This window comes from Canis aureus, chromosome 31, assembly GCF_053574225.1.
Source record: "Canis aureus isolate CA01 chromosome 31, VMU_Caureus_v.1.0, whole genome shotgun sequence".
Taxonomy (NCBI): Eukaryota; Metazoa; Chordata; class Mammalia; order Carnivora; family Canidae; genus Canis; species Canis aureus.
The window spans coordinates 18,760,280-18,780,330 of record NC_135641.1 but is presented as its reverse complement, the minus strand read 5'-3'; the positions used below and the strand labels follow the sequence as shown (position 1 = coordinate 18,780,330).

The following is a 20,051-nucleotide window of genomic DNA, read 5'->3' as shown; positions in this document are numbered from 1 at the left end:
ACTGAATTTTACAAATGCTATTTGGAATTCTAAATGAAAAGTATTCCAGGCTCAAGCATGCATATCTTCAGTTACCTGGGGCCAAGAACAAAATCAAGAGTAGTCTTTAAAATATTGTCTAGTTCGGGAACAAGTGATCGATCATACAGTAAGTAAAAATAAAGCTAAACCATACAAAAAACAAAACAAAACAAAACAAAAAACAACAAAACCTACAGGTTAAATTCTCCTTACCATTTCTTTCTTGTTTTTAGCCAAAGTTTCCCTTGGGAGGTTTCTTTGTCTGCTCTGAGACTCAGCTCTAGAAATATAATCTGCAACTGTGACTGTTGAAGATGAGAAAAAAATTACAGGTGTTGAAAAAATATTTCTAAAGTTTATTTATGGATAAAGAGTAATTTTACTTTTAAAATAAACTGATGGTGGGTAACCCAATTTCAAAGTTTTAAGCAGGGTACCACCTCCAACCAAAAACAAAACTTGAAAAATGTGCCTGTGATTTAATGGTGACAAGAGAAAATTCCAAGCTGGAGATCCAAGGAAGCCCAGATTAAATCTGCTTTCACAAGAATCCAGCCATTTCTTCTGGTTGACTCTACAGTTGTGGGATATAAAGTTTGATATAGAAATCCACAACCAAGAATAGGAAATGCAGCATTCTAAGCCCAGTGTTTGCAACTCTCAGTGGGAAAAAAAATGGGGCATATTTGGTGCAATCATGGTGTGCTATATATATATATTTAAATTTGAAAAGTTCATCAAAGATATAAAAGACTTAAATATTAGTCGGGTTAAAAAAAAAGCACAAGATATCCAAATGTGGTATTTTTTGGTTCCTTTTTCACATTTCACACTAGAAACCATTCTGAGTGATCTAAAATAAAAAACTACAAGCAAACTAAAACCACCCTAAAAATGTGAACAATGATCCTGGTGGGGAAAGGGCCACCATTAATTCAGTAATCACCTCTTCCCCACTTCACGATCTTTCAAGAGACTGACTGAAGCATATGTGTGTTTGCAAGGAAAGTGGATGGCAACACTGATAGAAGACTAAAAGCAAGCTAACACCCTTGGGCCAACCCAAGTGCAACAAATGATCTCTGTTCTACAGGTACTCTGGCCTTTATACCTCAATCCTTTCTCTTTAGGACTTACAACTTAGAATGATTTGGAGAAGTAGCAAAATAGTCGCTCTCTTTCAAGGAATTATTTTCTCCCAGAAACTGGTGAGGAAAATCTCTGATTATATGAAATATGGTATATTTTAATTTATAGGAGAGCAAGTTAATACAAAGAATGAAAACTCAAGAAAATTTTAAAGTATTTATTAAAAGTCACTAGGGGAGAAGTGGCCAATCAAGTTCAAATTATATGAAAATAAATCACTTTGATAAAGAAGCTGGATAGTATTTACAATTCATTTTTTGTGAACATGGATTACCATAAAACTTTTATTAAGATCCAAGAATTTTCTGAAACTATTAAGTGAATCTTAATCTCAAAGAAACCACTGAATTCAGAATATAAACAATTTATAAGAAACAGCACTAAAGAGGTTTCCTGTCTAATAAAACTGCCTCTTCCAAATTTTAAGAAACCTGGTGTGCTCATTTTTGGAGCTTTAAAAAAAATCATTTAAATCCACTCTCAATTTATAAATACAGTTAATAATAGTTTCCAAAATTGAGAAGAGGCATACTATCATATCCATTTCATTATGATATCTACATACATGGTGGCAAAACCATTAGATCTGATTCTAGTTTGGGGAGCACCTTAATGAATTCATCCAGTTTCCATAGTTCCACCCTCAGTGACACCTGAACAACCCAGCTACTTGTACAAACATATTGCTAAATTTGAATATTTGATGGTTCTTAGAATCGTCATCCACTTCTTCCACTATCTACACACACAGAACAAAAAACAAACCCTGCTGACTCAAAGCCTGTCTACAGCCGATCCTTAAAATACTAGCCATTTAAAAGGACAATAAAGATTAATAAATATTTAGTATCTAGGAAAAAATATAGGGATTTGTGCAGCATAATTTGGACTGCAGAATTTCTTTCTAAGGGTCCCAGGTAAATCAACTGGACACAAGTGCAGAGTCCCATTCCAAGTATACTAAGGAATATTCATTCACTTAATTTATACTAAAGAGGACAAGAAATTTTGAGCAAACGAGAGCAAAATGATTGTGTGTATAAGGGAATGTTGATATTTTTAGATGACGCAACTTTTCTAGAAGTACTGCCAGGGGCAAGAAGAAAATGATGTACCTGTTCCACTAATGCTATCTTAAGGGGCTTTTAAAAGTTGGGGGGAGGGGAGAAGGCAGGACAAGAATTTCTAAACAGGAAAAGCAGCAATTCCAAAGAACAGTAAAATAGGAATAAATGCAGTATGGAACACAAATCATCAAATCACTGGACACCCCAAATTACTCAGGTTTCACTTAATATCATGCAGAAATGTCTCTACCTCTTCAACACCACTATGTCTTTTATGTCCACTGACTTGGTAATAAACCACCATTCACAGAGTTAACAAATTATGTTATCTACCCTATGTTAACACCCCACAATGATAGCGTGAATTTTCTTATGTATAAAGTATGGTAGAAATTGCATTCACTGCCATGACAACTTTAAACAATGTAAATATGATCTCTCGATCTAAAGAATATTTCTTTCTAACACTACAAAGAAAGTGAAAAGAAAGGAAAACAAACACTTTCTGGAAACCTTCTATTTTGGACAATATTTAATTCCTTTTAAATTTACAACTATCTTTAAAACATGAACTTTTCTTCAAGAGTGGGAACACCTTTAACCAGTTTTCCCAAATGTCTCTACCACCACTAAACTTAAAATATTAAAGATACTTGAATTTACATTCTTTATTTGGGGAAAACACACCCAAGAATTTGCTTTGGAAAGAATGCAGAAATTGATTAGTTTAAAAGGGGTTTATTTTTGGTGCACAATTTCTTCATTGTGAATATACACGTGATTCTCTGTATACAGGAAATGGAATTATGTTCAAAATAATATAGACACAGCAAACAAGTTTCTTTGAAGTTACTAAAAATTATGACTACTTAAACATTCTAAAACTAATAAATAAGTATTATTAATTTGAATAGTTAGTAGGTGTAAGGGAAAAGGCATCACACTACAAAAAACAAACAAAACATAACATGCATTCCTCTTATTAGAAAAAGACACTTTCAAGTTTTTTTCTCATTTATACTTTTTTTTTAAAACTGTGGGTACTAAAATTCCCACAAAAATGAGGTGCTGAATCCAAATATAGTAAGCAGCACCATGCAAAAGTTGCCCAGTTTTGCCAATCGACCTCAATCACAATCTACAACATAGTCCCTGGGGTGGCAGGCCCAAACTCAAGTATAAAGAATCTGCCAAGTGGACAAAATAATGGTTTTCTCAACAGTATTTCCATGGAAAAAAAGTAAGACACAACATTAGTTCAATTAGACAGGTTACTAAACATTTACGGAGTGAAGGAAGAATGCATTTTCTTAAGAGTAGTAGTCTTATTAGTTGAGTAAACAATTTATGCAATGCACATCTTTGAATGTATATGCACACATGTGTACATGTAAGTATAATATATTTAGAAAGCAGACACATGACATTTTTTCATGCTGGTGACCTGGCGTTGTCCACAGGTCCACTCAAGTTACCTGGCTGTCTATCTTCTGCCTGACCCCTGAAACGACGCCTGCGGCTACGATTGCGTCGCTGGGGTTTTTTTTCACTATCATCTGTAATTGCAAAGTTTACCATGAACTATACTGACAAAAACAAAAACAAAACAAAAAAATTTCTTTCCTTCAAAGATTTAAGAAAGGGTAAGAGAATCGTTTAATTAAGCAGGGAAGATAAAACAACATACATTACTGACAAGAAAATAATTTTGTAGTTTTAAGCATTTCAAATAGATTAAAAATGGAATCATCATCATCTGGAAATTAAGAGGGTTTTAACTCTTAATTGAACAAACTCCACAACTTAATTATCATCATTCAGGAATAAAGCTTCCTTTCCAATACAATTCAAAGTTAACATTTTAGCCCTTTGGAAGTTAATCCCTACTCAATATACATACCTTCACTAGTGTCGTTTATAATAAATTTTAAAGAGGCAGCTGAAAGCCCAATTTTGGTTTATGAACAATAAGCTGCCTTGCAGTTTGACTATCTGTATTGATTTAATGACATCAAAGGGCACTTTAAATAAACCCTTCCGGTTGCAAATAATTTGGCTATACGAATCTGAGAACTAGACACTTCAGACAGACACAAAGCTATCTACCTTGTTTGAAGTAAACACTAAGAAAAAAATCAATATGCGAATTGCATTACGTTTGGGATTATTTTTTTTTTTTGAAAAAAGCATCATACATTAATATTATACAATAATGTATCTTTTCCCTAAGTGCTTACATACCTAGCCCATTTTCATTAACTGAAGCTGTATCAGATTCAGTCATCCCATCCATCAGAACAGCATCTTCATCAGTCCTTCGTCTACGAGACCGCCTACGACGGTTAGTACTGTGATGAGATTCGCTGGCATCAGTGTCTGCAGTCTGATCAGATTCTGTATTATCAAGTAAGCTGTATGGATTGCTGTCTGGATCTTTGAGCACTATATGCATGTCAGAGGCAAGAAATAGTCATTTAAGAGAGCTGCAGTCATTAGTAATGTTTTGATCTATATTGAACTATATCTATTAATGATAAAGAAACTTCAATTCTCCCCCCTATATTCTGTATTCAAATGTTTTCTGTATCACTATTTTTCCTGGAAAACAAACATGAAGAACTCCAAATGGCAATGAAAAATTAAAGATGAGCTTATACCCTCAGTTTCCTACCATTTGACTTCTTTTGAAAATTTATTAGAAAATAGTATATTGTTACATGGTATTTTTGACACTCACAATTTTAGCTAATCCTGCCCAGAGGCTAGAGAAATGAAAATGAAGAGAAATAAATATTCAATTTTGTCCCCTTTATGGAGTTCAAGGTGTTGGCTGCTTCTTTGTACTAATAATGGATTATTCCCAGATAACTCTCAACACCTGCACTCCATGGCATAACAGAAATGTTACTGAACTGAAGCAATCAAAACAAGTCTACACAAAAAAGCAAACTAAAAAAAAAACTTCAAATTCTAATTGGTTACAGGAAAATACAGAAATGAATGTTGACTAGTACTCCCATCTCCAGAAAGAGAAGGCAGGGTAAGGTGGGGTGAGGGTGGGAAAGGGAAAGTTTTAAGATATAATTTATAAGAAAAAAAATACCCATCTTACCTATGTGCATTTATTGCCTCCACCAAATTATAGTAGAAATTCACCTAATCACGATTTTTCCTTTCTAAGTTTCCTTTGGTAACAGCTAGCAAGCTAGCATCTTTGCAAAAGACACTAAGTTTATCCATTAATCATAAGCACTAGGTTAAAGTACATTTATTGTGCAATTCAGCATACTACAACTTTATAAACCTTGGTAATAGCATTGTAGTAAAATATAAAAAAAAAAGTACTTCCCTAAATATCTATAAACTAACCTTAGGGCTCAAAGAATATCACTGGAACTAGAGTACCTTTTAAAAAGCCCTAAAATTTTATGATTTGTTCCAGATTTTTATAGGTTGTGAGCACGTGTGGTATACATTTAATTATATATATGTTCTATAACATTTAAAATACTATATAAACTTTCAAGTGGTATACAGTAAAGATATGTAAAGGTCATATTCTGATATAATCCGGTCACATATGGCTGACAATTCTTTCCCCAGCCCATTATGCTAAACAAAAACATTCTGGCAACTTCTACAAAAAGACACGAGTAAGAAGTTGCTTATGCACCTCAGTTCTCAGTCTTCTAAATAGCCTGTACAGCTCAATTTCACAAAAAATTTAAAAAATTTTAATTTCACAAATTTTGTTCCCAAAATAGTACATAGTACAGCAAAAAGTCTTCCCAGTTAATTTTCAATGTTAAGTATATAAAGTTATTTAGATTTCTCTGTGCATTAGAATTTTCTGGGTCTGTCTAGCAAAAAGAAATAAATAACCCAAATATTCTGGAGAAAAATATACAATCTAATTAATTATATAAGCCCTCCCCCCAAGAAACTAGAGAGAAATCTTTGACCATCAAAACAGAATCAGCCAACCAAAATTTCTCTGACCTTAATATTCTAGCTAAACTTTCACTGAGAAACACCCTAGAGAGTTTCTCCTTATCTTGCCATATGCTCCACTACTTTCCTCATGGAAAAGACACTTCCCAAAACAGGTGGCCTTGGGAAATGGGTTAACTTGTATAAAGTTACACTGTTTACAAAGTAAGGATGCTGACATAGTATATAAAAGACTACCAGAACTGATGGAGGATTTGCCACCACGTGGTCCACCACGACCGCGACCCCCTGAAACACTTCTCCCTCTTCCTCCTGGGCGTCTCCTGCTGTCACGCTGATGTCGGCTCTCTCGATCATCTTCTCCTGCCAATGACCAATCACTCAGCTCATCTTTACGCTCAGATTCTGTTTCAGAGGGGTTAGACAGCTCAGAGTTTGTACCTTGGGAAAGAGAACATAAGCCAATTAGATTCCTATTTTTTTAAAGGTGAAAAAAAGGAGTGAAATTTTCCAAAATTATTTCCTACAAACCATTATTTAATAATCCTAATTGGCTGATTAAAAGAAAGCTAAAAAATTTTTAATCAATTTAAAATTTACTAAGTAATAATCACACACTAATATTACACTAGTAATACAGGATCTACTAGTGGGAGATTAAAAATTGGTCCAGATGTATGAAATAGAGGCAATATAATATTAAAGACAACACAAAACATTAATATCCAAATGCAGTTAAAATGGGGAAATAATCAAAAAACTTTGCCCTTTTGGTTTTAAAAACAAATTACTATAATAAAAATAACTGCTACCCAATATTTAAAAACAAATTCAATCATATTTAGAAAAAGGAGTAGTCTTATTATGTAAGTGTACTCTCTTCCATTATTTCAGTGATTTCCAGGGAGCATTTTTTTCCCATATTTTAACATTTCTGAAATCACAGTTTCTTGTAATTGATGGTCTCTCATAAATTAGAAGTGTATTTCTAGTGGCTATACAAAAACTAATTGTTTTATGAACAATAGTGGCTTAAATTAGAATACACTATTTGAAATCACAGAACAAATTTTAAGAATATTGCTGAGAAGACAACTTTACCTTGACAAGAAGAATTTGTGACTAACGGTTTACAAGACCATTCTTAAGTTTCCAATGACCTATTTTAATATTGACCTTTTAAAAATTTAAACACTGCAAATATTCTATAACAGTTTGCAATATTATTACTATTATATCACAATTAAAGTGTCAGATTTAGATGACTCAATCACTATAATACTCCCACTTCTATTCTTTAATTCTGGAATGCCACTTCTACCTCCCCTCTCCTTTTTATCATGTATCCAAATTTATCTCCTCCAGAGGCCTGTTCAATTTCTAGTTTTAGATCAGTTTACTGAAAACAGACCTCTTCTCTCCTTTTATTTCCTTAAAGCAATATGTATCTATCATGCAATGTTGTCATGTGTTGTTTTCCATTTTTTTGCCCTTTGGATTTACGTCCCACATGGTCTGTATTTAAATGGTAGAGCTTTTTTTCTATCACTAAATATCCCAGACATCTAACAATATGCTTAACAATTCTCTCTTGATAAATAAATGCTGCATGATTTTGAAGGTCTCTTGCTTATCTATTCCCAAATAAAAGTGATTCCATGATAAACTACAAGTACCTTACATTAAACTCTAGTCATCTGATGATGAAAGTAAAACATAAGAACTCTTCAGATGCACAAAAGAGTATTAAGGTACCCAGAATAAAATTTAAGTTTAACAAATGATAGAGCCTAACAACTTCCTATCTCCTTTACAGATAATTCTTTTTTCCTTCACATGACCTTAAATATGGATGTAACCATTCAATTATATAAGAATGGTTTAATTAGTTGCAACTAATTTTAGAAAAAATTTAACAAGTTTCTAGTATTCATTAGGATTGAGAATCTTGGGACTGCATCTCCCAAATATTTACTTCTCCAAATGACAAAAAAAATTCACTAAATAATGTCATGGTTTGTTAGAATAAGGGCAATTTATCATTTCAGGAGTACTGAAAACATCTTTTGGAATGTATAAGAATTTTTTAATGACAAGCCTATACACTGCCTAAAAACACTGCCAAAATCTGAAGTACCTCATTTTTCAAATTTTTACAAAAGTCCATGTTGAATTTTCTCTAGAAATATAGTGGATTATTTAACTCAGTGTCACAAGCAAGGAAATTATTCTAAATTTTAACCTTAATCTAGTATTCTAAATGATTAAAAGGGGTGGTCCAAAACATAAATAGATCTCCATAGATAAGATGCTAAAGTCAAAAACAAAAAAAAAAAAGGGCTAATGAATTGGCTAGTGCTCTTGATTTATTCCTATTAAATAAAGTACTTTTAAATGTTTCTGGGATGGTAAAAGGGACTTTGCAGATGTGATAAGGTTAAGAATATTGAGGTGGGGAGATTATCATGGATTATCCTGGTGAGCCAAAACTAATCATATGGAATCTCAGCTGCAGAGAACCAAAGAGACAGCAGAACTCTGCAGTCACTGGCTTTACAAGACAGAGGAAGATGGTGTCATATGCAAAGGAACGGAGGTTCTCCCAGAAGCTGGAAATGTTACAGGATCAGATTCTATTCTAGAACTTCAAGAAAGGTCACACAGCCTTGCTGACACTTAATTTTAGCCCAATGAGACTCATGTTTGACCTAGAGAACTGTAAGATAATAAATCTTAAGTTTTTAAGTTTGAAATTTGTTAAAGCATCGGGCAGCGCTGGTGGCTCAGCGGTTTAGCACCGCCTTTGGCCCAGGGTGTAATCCTGGAGACCTGGGATTGAGTCCCTGCAAGGAGCCTGCTTCTCCCTCTGCCTCTATCTCTTGTGAATAAATAAATAAAATCTTTAAAAAAAAAAAAAAGAAGAAGAAGAAGAAGAAGAAGAAATTTGTTAAAGCATCAAAAGAAAACACTGCTGGAATCACTGCAACCACTCTTTTAATTTTGCAAAATATCAAGTGCATTAATCCAAAAAATTTTTTAATGGCTCTAAAAATTATTCATGAAACTAATCCAATTTTTAGGGACTCCAACAAATAAAACCTGTTTTTAACAGAATTCTGAATCACATTTTCCCCTCTAAAACTTCTAAAATCACTTATGAAGATGCTTCACATCCTTTTGACTGTTCATGTATGCTAAACTTAATAGCTAAAGTACATTTTATCAACTTCAATAAGCCTTCCATCACTCATTTTAAGACAGTTTGTGTGCCATTAAAGAAAATGTTGCCAATTAGCTTTAAAATCTCATCCATTCCAAGGACATACCAACTTCAGAGACGTTATGAGCAAATATTTCTTATACAACTTATCACCTAAATATCCTGATATTAAGTAGAGAACATCTATAACCAAATTCAAATGGTTTTTCTCTCAAGCTCACTTAAATTCAATAGCTATTTCAAGAAATGCAATTCTACCACCAATCTGCAAAGTTTCAGAGGTAAGAGTGCCATCTACTGAACAACTTGCATAACTTACTTCAATCCAGATGATATGCCTCTACCACTCAAAACCTTTACTAACTCGTAAAAATTTTATCTACTGTCAACAAAAGCATTTTGCAAGAGACTGGTCCCATCAGTAAAGCTGACTTTCCAGAGAAGCTTAGAAAAGTCTTCAATGAATTCATTATCCTATCATCCAAAAAGCCAATCTGATTATCTGTACTAGTAATTTGCATCTCTAGAATCATTCAGTATTTCTCTTTAATTACAGGTTAACTGTCTTTTTTATTAAATGTATTTTCAGGAATACAGTTAATACTTTGCAATTTTCTGCCCTTCAATGCTTTACTAAAATTTTTCAAGTTTCAATACAGAGTTAACTTTAAATAAAAACTACAAAACTACCAAGAAATAAGAACATGGAAATATATGAAAGAAAAGGGATAATTAACCTTTCAGCTCTACAATAAATGAAAGGGCAAATTTTTAATATAATTCTGGCATCATTAGATGATCCTTCAAACATGAAATCTGGATGTGCAATCTGCATACTCTAAGCTTTTATGTTTATCCATTTTCCCTAAAATGTCTTCAATTTTGGAAAAAGCTTAGGAATTATTTCTCTAAAGCAGTTAGGATAAGCATTGAGGAGTGGAGAAAAGAAAAGGAAAAAGAAAGGGAAGAAAATGAGGTAAGACAAAAGTCAGGTCACTGCTAAGATCCAAGTCCAAATGCAGAAAAATGGAACAACTCCAAAGCTGAAGAAGAATAAGTGAAAATTTAGGATTAGAAAATTGTTGACCACCACCATCCACTAGCCCCTTCCTATATGGGTTACAGCCCCATCCTCACACTGAAATACATTTGAGAAAATTATATACTCATTTATAAAATGTTAATTTGGTTCTGGATTTTTAAAAAGCCCTCGTAGTGAAATGTTATTTCATAAAACAATTCCAAATGTAAAATTATTTATATTCAAAACTGCCAAGTGAGTCAACAGAGTACATTTTATAAAGGTAGTACAGATGTGCTATACACAACCTTAGCACACTGACTAGAATATTTTTCATTTTTATTTTCCATGGAGGGTAGGCAAAAGAGAATTCCTAGAGGGACCATCACTAGGTTTTCATATGTATACGTTTTTGTATACAAATATGTATATATAAGCTCCATCTATATTTATTCTAAATATTTAGAATATGATCATAAACTGCCAATGTAACAAAAACGTCTGATCTAATTACACAGCTGCTTGAACAATATACACCTTTTACTATATGCCTTCACTACCACACACATAGCTCAAACCCAGCTCCTGCCCCCAAAGCCAAGGGAGAAAAACGAACTAACTAATATTTAGCAATAATTTTTGAAGATCCTAAACTAGAACGACTAACAAAAAAAAATTGGTTACCATAACCGGAGGTGTAATTAGGGCCCCGACGACCTCTGCCTCTTCCACTATAAGACCTAGAACCTTGTACAGAAGAGACGGTACTTTCATCAGTGGCATATCCTTTTTCTTTTTCAGGCCCTCTGGTGGAAGAAGGTCTGAAACCCATACCAATCTGTCGTAGCTGTTCATCAATCTGTAGGCGTTCCATTCTTAGCTGTTCTACTTCCTATAAGCAAAACAAAAAAGGGTAAATATTCTATGTTGCACCATTTTTACCTTCTTTAAAGCCTACAGATAAAGCTATATTCTCTATCAATGAAAGAAGCTGTGATTTTGGCCAATTATTTGGTAAAATACAAATGGGTGCCTAGTAAATACAATTCACAAGGTCATTGCTGACTCAATTCACTAAACATTTACTAAATACCTTAGCAAGCTCCAAGTATACTAAGTGCCACAAGCATACAATAGAGAAAAAGACAAGGACTTTCCACCTTTACAGCTATGTTTAACAGACAAGCATTGAAATAAACTATTCGTTGGTGCTTATGGGGCAGAATAAATGTTTCTTATGCTAGAGCAGTATTCACAGTGTGAGTTTAGTTCCTACCACTAAATATGAATGAATGAATGAACAAATGGTGATAGGCCTAATAATGACACAATATTACCAGATTCAGCCCCTCAAGAAGTTAAAACTTTGCTGAGATACAAGTACCATGTATGAGAGGGACTATTAACCTACTTTTCCATCAAAATGTTGACATCTGAGTTGTGGCCTAGGAGACTTGGTCATTCAGAAATTGAGGTCATTACAGAATGTGAAGGTAAGGTGACCAGACAAAGCTCCTGGCTAAAAGGTAGCAGAACACTGGAAGATAAAGCATGAGCTTTAAAATGCCAGACCGAATGGAGATTTTAAACATGAGTTTCCAAAAAAAAAAAAAAAAAAAATGACATCATAAGGTGTGCTTTCAAAATATTAACATAGCAGCAATGATATGAGTGACTAACAAAGTAAAACCTACCAGAGATAGAGCTGTTAGGGTATTACAAAACTTGGTAATAATAGATAAAGTAGAAAATGACAATTCCAACTTTTAATACATTATAGGCCATTTCTTTTTTTAAATCTTTGCTCTTTATCAATTCAAATAAATTATGTTAGAAACAATGGTTAAGAATTATCAAATGATGTCTGTGAGATAGGCACATCTGATTCAAATACCAGTTACCAAGAAAGCCTATCTTATTCCCTGTCCTCTACCCTATTTGCATGTAAAACAACGACATAAAAACAAAGTGATTTCAGTACAACACATGTATACATGTAAGGTGGTAACAGTCAAATTACAGCAACACAAGCGTGACCCTTGAACAGAAAGGAAAGAATATAAAACTTCAGAGAAAAAGAGGAACAATGTGCATAAGAGGCCATTCATTTTATTATGGCAACAGACCTTTTAACTTCTCATGTAGGAAAACAGGGTAAATTTGAAGCTGAATTAACAAAAAAATATTTAATGACTTGAAATTTAATACAAATACAAAACTGATTTAATTTTAACATGTGAAGCAACAGTGATACAAATGTGAACAGTATACAAACCTTTAGGTAAGCAATATGATATTCTAAAAGAACTTGCACATTTCCAATGCTTTCTTTAGTGCCAACGAATACAAATGGAACCATACCCTGTAAGAAAACGAAACATCCTCAGTATTTTGTATTTTAACAGAGTTCCAGCCTAAATCTGACATACCAATATATAATACAGAAAACTTTCCTAAAATAGTGATTTACATCTACTAAAATACAAGATTTATAAATAAACTAAGAATAAGATCAATATAATTTCAAATACTGAGGTTTTCAAGAACTCATTGTATTTGCCCTACAACTTAAGTATGCTAAAAATTTAAATTGCTTTTAAAATATCAGTTTATATCAGATTTTCTAATTTCTAATTCAATCTTTCTCCACATATAAATTACCTTTTAAAGAAATTTTCCTTCAAACTGGTATAAATTTACAGACTTAGACTGCCCTGCTAGTTATGGCTTTAAAAAGATAAAGCACACTAGAGCTAGGCTATCCCTAATATGTGCTCACATAACAAAACTGTCAATGTCAGTATACTGGAAGGAGTGCCTCCTGGCCATTTACAGAAGTGTCACATACAGAGTACAAACATTTACAAACAAATATACTTCCAGCTTTCTAATGGCTAAGGAAAATGAGTAAAAACCTAAATAAACTCTCCTAATCAGTTTCAGTGTCTCTCACTTGATTCTACAGGTGAGTTCCTAACAGCTATTTAAACAGACTGGCTTAAGAGGGCATGAAAAAAAGGACTATAAGTTTAGGAAGAAGTCTTGACCCTATCCTCAGGAATTCATGGGCAGATAAGAAACAATGCCAAATGAAAGAAAGATGGAGGAGGGGTAAAAAAGATCTATTATATTTTAAGCACATATCATGTTTCTAGTAGTATATTATTATCCTATATCTGTATCTTATTTAATATTAAAGAGTTAACTTTAAAAAATACTCCACTTAAAAAAAATTCTCCAATTTTACCGTTGACAAAACAATTTGCCCAGTCATACCATTAGCAAGTGGGCCAGCCAATTTCATACCTAGTTACCTAATCCCAACAAACCACATGTTACTTGCCAGAATCTCCACAATGAAAAAGGATCAAGTCCCTATTCTAAAGGCATTCGCAATTTACAGAAAAGATACTAAACATTCCTGCAATAATCTTACTGTATAGCATTAGTGGTATCAATGAAAAACATAGAAATATTAAGTAGAATGTGGATTACGCCACTCCCAGATGTGGAAATTTAGGGGAATTCCCAAATTATTAAAGTAAATGTTAAAAACAAATAGAATTTTGCCACCAAGTAGGTAAAGAAGTCATTCCAGACAGATGATCTGCGAGGAATAAGAGAAATACAATGCCTTGAACCTGAATTTGAGATGCTACCACCAACAGTTACCACCAAAGAAAAGGACACGTGGGAACACAACCTTAAAGACACATTTTACAAAATATTTTAATCGCTGCTATAAAGCCATAATAAAAGATTTCAGGAAAAAATTATTACTGAATATACAAATGCGTTTCTAACAGTTATTTCAGTGAAATTCCCAGATTTTTAAAAAATGCCAATACCTGATTACTTAATATTTAATAGATTACACTGACACTACCAACTAGCACTTGGGAAAAATAAAGCAGGATCCCTGGTTCCTCATACTTTATACCCTGCCCCCGCCAAAGAAAATATATATATCACACTGAGGTGAAAAATTTACACACTTAAAAAAAACTAGAGAATGACATATTAAAGGATTTCTAAATGATCTACATGTAGATAAGACCTTACCAACCAGGACACAAAGTGCAAAAGTATTAAGTCATAAAGCAAAAGTCTTAAAAAAATACAATATAAAAAATTTATATTGGAGGTGAAAATCAAGGAAAAAGAGTATTTGCTACGAATAGGAAAAGACAAAAGATTAGCTTTCTTAAAATGTAAAAGCTCTAACAACTTAATAATAAAGGCAAAAAATATGCAAAAGACAAGATGCTTAACAGAAAACTTAAAATGTCTTAAGCATTTGGAGAGAAAACATGTACACCTTCTGGAATAGCACTAATTAAAAGTTTGATGAAACTCTATACTGGCAAGTATGTGAAAATAGACCCATTTCCGACACTGACGGAAGGAATGTGTGGGAAAAATAATATCTAAATATTGAAATGCCTTTTACCCTTTGATCTAAAAAACCCACTTCCAGGAATTTACTCTGCAGTGGTAAGGGATATTTGCTGCAGCAGTTTTTAGTAGCAAAACAAAGACATGAAAAGGCAACTGACAACAGTCTAAAATCTATTAGACACAATAGAGAGAGGAGAAATATGGACAGCACATAGATACACATTTATTTTTCACGCTATACTCTTCTGTGCTGTTCTAACCTTTATAGAACTATATTTCTCTAACAGTGAAAAACTCAAAACCAATCTTAAAAACTGGGTGGAAATATTAATTAAGCACCTAACTCTATCCACTTCATATGGCTAGAGAAAAGTAGAGAATATGAGAATTCAGACTTTGATTTCAGAGTTCATAATGTGGTTGGTGAGACAATAAACATATGTTGAGAAAATCATCAAATACACAATTATACAGATAATAATTGCTATGATACACAGGTGGGAAAGGTCATTTCAGGCTAAAGATGGGTCACCAAAGACTTCAGAGTAAATAAATTATAAACAGAGTCTATCAGCACATTAAAACAGCTTAAATTATGAAACGGTGGCTTCCAACAACCTTCAGGTTTGTTTTAACTTGCATTGTTCTGAGTATTTTTAAATCCTGCATATTATAGGTTTCCAGTTTCTCTTATCATCAAAAGATACAGCAACATGCATGCGTTCTCACATGGCAACCACATTAAAGCTAATAAGCAGCACAAGCTTCTTTTATAGAAAGGGACCATGTACCCTCCTATCCCTATCTTGTGTATCCCAACTTCCTATTTAATAAACTACTCGGTTTCTATAAGCATTTCATTTCTTAACCCTGGCACAGAAATGGGAGGTAACAATAACCAAAACTGCAAACAGTAAAATACAATAAACTTATTTATCAAGAAAGTCTTAAAAGAATCAGCTTTATAACAAAATGTTAAATACTGGAAAGCAACAAGAGATTAAGACAAGGTAAAAGAAGAATAGATACTTCTACCAAGCTAAGAAATTTAGAGTTGACTAATATAATGGCCCTGATCAGTAAACATTTTGATATTCAGATCAATTTTAGGAGTGGTCGTACGTCAAATGGATCATCATTATTTTATACATTAAAAAGGGGGAGTGTATAAAAGGGGAAAGTGCTAATTTTAATGACACTTTGATTTTAATCCTCCTCTCAGAGGAAATGGGAAGGAGGGCTGCTTAAAGAGTAAAGGTTGAGATTTACAGCAATTCTGGAAGCAGTATAAAAGATGAAACCAATCTGAGCCACAAGTACTCATTTCTGTAATACTAAGTCATGTGTTTTCCTCATTTGTTTTTTTTTGCTTCTATATTGGAATTAAAAGAATAAAGGAAGTGGTCCTTTAATAGGCATCTTTACAAATTCAATACTTGATGTGAGGTTATCTAGGCTAACATGACTAGTTTTTTTCTTTCTTTTAAAGAAGACAAATTCTTTCCAATAGGCTAACAAGCTCTCCATGCTGTAATCTATTGTGCAGAACTGAAGCTGCTTCCTGGGAGATAATTTAGGAGAAAATCCTTGCCTTGAGAAAATCCTTGCCTTATATTCATAGGCATATAAGCTTTAAGCCACCGTAGCCACCAAAGTAAGAGATCCTTAAAATGATGAGGAGTAAAGAACAGCATTGTAGACAAAACATTAACATGCGAGACAGAAAAAGAAATTTCAGAATGTTGGTGTCATAATTAAGAGCAACACAAAAGCTTAAAAGATTTCAATTAAAAAAATGATTGTTTTCAGGGAATCCCTGGGTGGCTCAGCGGTTTAGCGCCTGCCTTTGGCCCAGGGCAGGATCCTGGAATCCCAGGATCAAATCCCGTGTCTGGCTCCCTGCATGGAGCCTGCTTCTTCCTCTGCCTGTGTCTCTGCCTCTCTCTCTGTCTCTCATGAATAAATAAATAAAAATTAAAAATAAAAATTAAAAAAAAATTACATGTTAAATACTCACATCTTCTCTAGGTAGTTTATTTTCATTGTCTCCTTCAATCCTCACCCGAACCACACCAGATTTGTCCACTATTTCCTGAATAACTTTGCCATTTTTTCCAATTACTTTTCCTTTAATAAAAGAAAAAAATGTAACAATAAGTTAAAACCAATACTGCTATTCTTCCAACACCAGCCCAAATAATTTGACTTGCTATCAAATTTAAAAAAACCAAGCAAAACTCCATTTTTTTACTCTCAATATATTCACCCTGAACACTAGAGGAATTTTATCCTTGCCTCAAACTTCCTTCTCTTTAGAATGCCTAAGGTTATTATTAACTAAGATTGACACGCTGCTCACACGTAAGACATTTTCCAAGTCTAAACATTTTTTAATGTGCTCTACATCATTTCAATATTTTAAAATACCAATGCAACCCATTCCAAAACTATGGACATACAAAGGCAAAAGAAACACTTTATTTCGGTATTAATCCTATCAATTTGTTTATATTAACAAATTCAATCTTACTTTCATATTCAAGTTGCTATTCGAACAAAACACTTCTATAACTTGAAGATACTTTTAAAATGAATACTCTCTTCAATGAAATGTTTGCACCTAACATTTTTCACCAAGTACTTCATAGCTATACAAATACATATATTATGTATATAGTATGCTATCTTCCTAAGTATGAAATACTATATATTGACATAAAATCCAAATAATTTACCTTCTACCACACTTAACGTGTATCAAACAGCAGTTACAGAGTATCCAATAACTAAAAGAGAAACTAAAAGGGGGGTAGGAAATTCTCTCCCTCTTAGGAACTTACTCTTCTTACAAAGAGAGCAAATTTGTAAAATAGTAAAGCAATACTGGATAAGGTTACCTGATAACAGAAGTAAATATTCAGATAACCTTCCCTGTATGAAACAGATGTATCCCTTATAAAAGTTATTAAGTCCAAATCACTCTTTTTTAACTAAATCAGCAATCTATTTCCAAAATAAGTTAATTTTGGTTGAAAGGGGTTAAAAATGGAAGTTTTTCCTATTGCATGCTTGAGAAGACAGTTTCCACTGACAAATAAGGGAAGAGTAAATGGGTCAATACAGCAAACACACCATTATAAGATTTTTTTTTTAAGATTTTCTAACCCTATTCTCAAACCTCCTTCCCCACTAATAACCCTAAATTTAAAAGCAGCAATTGAACAGGTAAAAAGAAAAATAGAGTAGGACAGGGAATTCACATGATGTAGGTAGGTCTTCTCTGAGCAGCCCTAGCAGCAGTATATAAAAGCAACCTTCATTGTTAACACAGTGAAGCTCAAGCAGCAACTCCATCCTTGACCCTGCTAAAAATAAGCAAATATCTTTCGAAAAATCAAAAATCAGATTGATATATAATAATCCCTCCCCCAGAATCTTTGCCCCTTCCTTCTATTAACTATACCAGTGGTGAGTGTACATCCATCACCCTTCTGGGGTCTGTGGCAGGGACCTACCTGAATGTTTTATTTAGTCCCACCAGAGACCGTCAATATTTTAACTGATCATTTCCAAAGTTTAAATTCCAAAGCATATTGACAAACTGAAGCAGACCTGTAGTATAAATTGAGCACTGAGCATAAATGCTGAAGGGACAGAGTAAAGAAGTGATTAAGGAAGGCTTCCAGGAGGTGAAACGTTTCATTTTTAAATCAATGTTCACATATTTTTCTTTTGACTTAGGAGGGGAGGAAATGGTCAGGGTCTAGAACTCTTAGAGCCTGAATATATAAGAGAATTCTCTTGAACTTACCCACCAAGTAGTCCTCATTCCCTTTTACTCCTCAGTCCACTTTCTTTTTCACTTGTACTAAGAATGTACTATTTTTCAAAAGACTGCTTCACCCATAAGATATTTTGGAGGGAAATGTAGTATTATTATATACAACAACCAAGAAATCTTCACACTACCTCAGAGTATTTCACCAATGTATACAATGGTTATACTAATGTATATTTTCTAAAGGGTCCCAAATAACCCAAATCACCAAAGCAAACCAAGAGAGTAGAGGAAAAAATAGACAGGATCGGTATTCACATCACTGCACAGATAAATGAATAAAGAGAAAAACCAGAGAACTACAAATAATTCCAATTTCCTTATTTCTGAAGTATCAGGAATTTTTACTCAAATTTAACACTATCACAAATTCTGTAAGACCAACTCTATCTTCTATAGAATCAGGTTGAAAAGAACTCTAATTTCCTTGCACACCCTCATCTCCCAATCATTTTTACAAGTAAAAAAAACCGAAGTTAAATTATGTTCTATAAAGCAGCAAGCACAATGTTAACTCCTAATAAGTATCAATAATTGTGATTTAAAGAAAATAGGGGATTCATTTTCCAAAGCAGCTTGTCAAAAGTAATTTCCCTGGACAATGATAAACATTTGATAATACTTTGTATCTTAATGTCTGTTAGAATTATATAAAGCTTCTTCAAGCTTATTCAACATCTCAACTCATCACACCAGCAGTTCAATCTACAATGAACAAGAACAAATAAAATGGAGCTTACTTATTTGGTAGTACGTCATACCTATTCAAAAGCTTGGGTAAAGGTAAGAAGCAAACTAATAGTAAAAAAACAAGAAAACTGTCCAAGTTCTTGTGCTGTAGATTAACTGTCCCAGAGTATACAAACTTGTTACTGGTCAAAAACAAACATCTTTTGACAGTGGAAATTTGGGGCATTTTACCTACAGCTAAAAATTTTTTTTAAAAAAGATAAGATTTGACAAATAGAACACCTAAAACAGAAAATCATTCCCTAAAGGCAAAACAGGTATAATTATGTACAAATAGTCCAAAGGGCTCTGTTTCAGTAAGGTCAAGAAACTAATAGTGGACAAAAACTCAAGCCCCTCCTAGGAAATGTCTCTGCTGCTTTATGTTAATGCTTACTTTTATAATAAATGTTTAAGATAATTACGGAGTATTAATACATGACCAAAATTTTCCCATTTATCTCAAACATCATTTAAAAGGATAACACACAGATGTAGAGGGTATAATAACAAAGCTATTAAACAACTCATCCCAAGCTATAAAGCTCCTTTAACTACAGCTTAAAACTCAAAACTTTGTCACTTAACTTACAACCCATGGGTTAATAATTTCCATTAATGGTGTCAGATACTTAATAATGAAACTTCCCCTATCAT

The 20,051-nt window shown here is 33.3% G+C and overlaps 1 protein-coding gene across 5 annotated transcripts in view; it reads right to left on the bottom strand.

Moving 5' to 3' along the window:
- The window catches only part of FXR1 (FMR1 autosomal homolog 1), a 63,628-nt gene that overhangs the window by 1,555 nt on the left and 42,022 nt on the right, over window positions 1-20,051 (bottom strand). The window contains exons 10-17 of one of the 5 annotated variants that reach the window (XM_077879770.1): window positions 16,845-16,954; window positions 12,705-12,791; window positions 11,264-11,321; window positions 11,114-11,176; window positions 6,426-6,629; window positions 4,479-4,679; window positions 3,713-3,793; window positions 235-326 (exon numbers count right to left, since the gene is read on the bottom strand). In XM_077879770.1, the coding sequence (XP_077735896.1) occupies window positions 235-326; window positions 3,713-3,793; window positions 4,479-4,679; window positions 6,426-6,629; window positions 11,114-11,176; window positions 11,264-11,321; window positions 12,705-12,791; window positions 16,845-16,954 (896 nt within the window). Of the gene's footprint in view, window positions 1-234; window positions 327-3,712; window positions 3,794-4,478; window positions 4,680-6,425; window positions 6,630-11,113; window positions 11,322-12,704; window positions 12,792-16,844; window positions 16,955-20,051 lie in introns of all 5 variants that reach the window. The other 4 variants (XM_077879767.1, XM_077879771.1, XM_077879769.1 and 1 more) reach the window with 4 other exon arrangements.